General features: G+C 41.8%; 1 protein-coding gene across 1 annotated transcript; it reads right to left on the minus strand.

Annotated features, from left to right (window-relative positions):
- Positions 1–850: 850 nt before the first annotated feature.
- pmchl (pro-melanin-concentrating hormone, like) lies at positions 851–1,201 on the minus strand (the record flags this gene model as incomplete). The annotated part of the gene is made up of 1 exon (XM_084442508.1): positions 851–1,201. One exon carries the CDS (start codon positions 1,199–1,201, stop codon positions 851–853), a length of 351 nt encoding a protein of 116 aa, XP_084298634.1.
- Between the last annotated feature and the right edge of the window lie 394 nt (positions 1,202–1,595).

Consider the following 1,595-nt stretch of genomic DNA (forward strand, 5'->3'; position numbering starts at 1 on the left):
TGAGCAATCAAACTCAACTAATTGCTTTGTGAAGCAAACTCATTAGCATGCTAATACTCTGCTCAAGATAGGGACTCAGACACCTGCAAATGGTTCCCCATCATGAAGGAAGCTTTCATGATTGTTTCCACAATCAAGCACAATAAATATTGTACTTTAAAAAGCAGGACAGAAAAAATGTGAAAGCAAATAAAATGCATTGGTGGTGAGCAAATTTGTTACTAACACCACATTCATATTCTAGTAATCATCACTATATTCATATTCTAGTGTTATCTTGTCGCTTGTAAAGATTAAAAAGTTTGCATATTTTTTGCAATAATGAGGATGACTTCCTACTTACTTACGAGTCAAGAGTGAGGTAACATTATGTTATTGTTATTGTTGATAACATTATGGCACATCAACAAATAACTGTAGTAAATGCAATACAGATCAGTGTTACCGTATGGGTACTTGCGGGGTGATAAAGTATCAAGGTCCTGTAAAAGGCATGATTGAAATAGACTAGAATGGACATATTATTATTATTATTTTTATTATTATATACAATAGACTTACAATACATTTATTCATGTAAGTTCTTCATGATTAAATAAATCAATTGAATTAGCACTCTAATTACATGCATGAAAACACATCTTTCTTTTTCTTTTTTTTAAACACACAGGAGGTAAAATTTGTTTTGAAGTAATTTAATTGCATCTGTCAATTCATCCAGATAGATACATACATTGTTGATGATGGTACAGCTGAAGGTAAGGCAGGAGAGGGTGCAGGATGCAGTGTTGTGGTCTGGCTGGCTCCTATGCAGGCAGATGAGAAGAGATGAGGGGTGAGGGATGACTCTCTAGGCATCCCAGCAGGGCCGGTAAACCCTCCCCACCATGCACCTCAATGTGTTCCTCTTGAAGATGGAGGAGTCCACGGCTCGGCGCTCCTGGGCGTTGTGTAGGGGCAGTCTGTAAAGACCTCTCAAGCTCCTCCAAAGAGCCGTGTCTCCCCCCGCCAGGGTCCTGCTGTTCCCGCGTCTCCCCAGGAACGCTGGGTTTGGGCCCAGGCCGTTTTCAGCCACCTCTTCGCCCATGTCTTCATCCAAGGTGGCATCTTCCATCTTGCTCACAGGGTTGGCGGTGAATGCTTTGTAGAAGTCGGAGAACAGTGCCACAGCAAAGACGATGGAGAGGATGGAGTGTCTCATCTTGAAGATCTTGGCAAAGGTTGATGCTGCAGGTGATTTGCTTTCTCAAGCTGCGTTTGCTGTTCTGACTCTGAGATATCCTGTACTCTGTTTTATAGTGTTCTGGAAATCGAGGATTAGCCACTTGGGATGTTTGTCTCATTCAGCTTTTTTTCCCTCTTGTTGTGTTTCAAGAAATCCGACAAAAGCATCAAGATGTGGTTGATGAGACCCCACGCTGTGCTGGGGTGTTTGGTCTCGCCTCTATTGAGTTTTAATCAAGCTCATCTGATTCTGTCAACATGTTGTGAAGCTTTGTGAGGGTGGAACAGTAGGATATCACTGACTAAGCCACACAAAGGAAGATGAGATACCACAGATCTTGGGATGGAATGGAAGGACTGTTGAAGTGTTT

The sequence above is a fragment of the Borostomias antarcticus genome (assembly GCF_949987555.1).
Source record: "Borostomias antarcticus genome assembly, chromosome: 8".
Lineage (NCBI taxonomy): Eukaryota > Metazoa > Chordata > Actinopteri > Stomiiformes > Stomiidae > Borostomias > Borostomias antarcticus.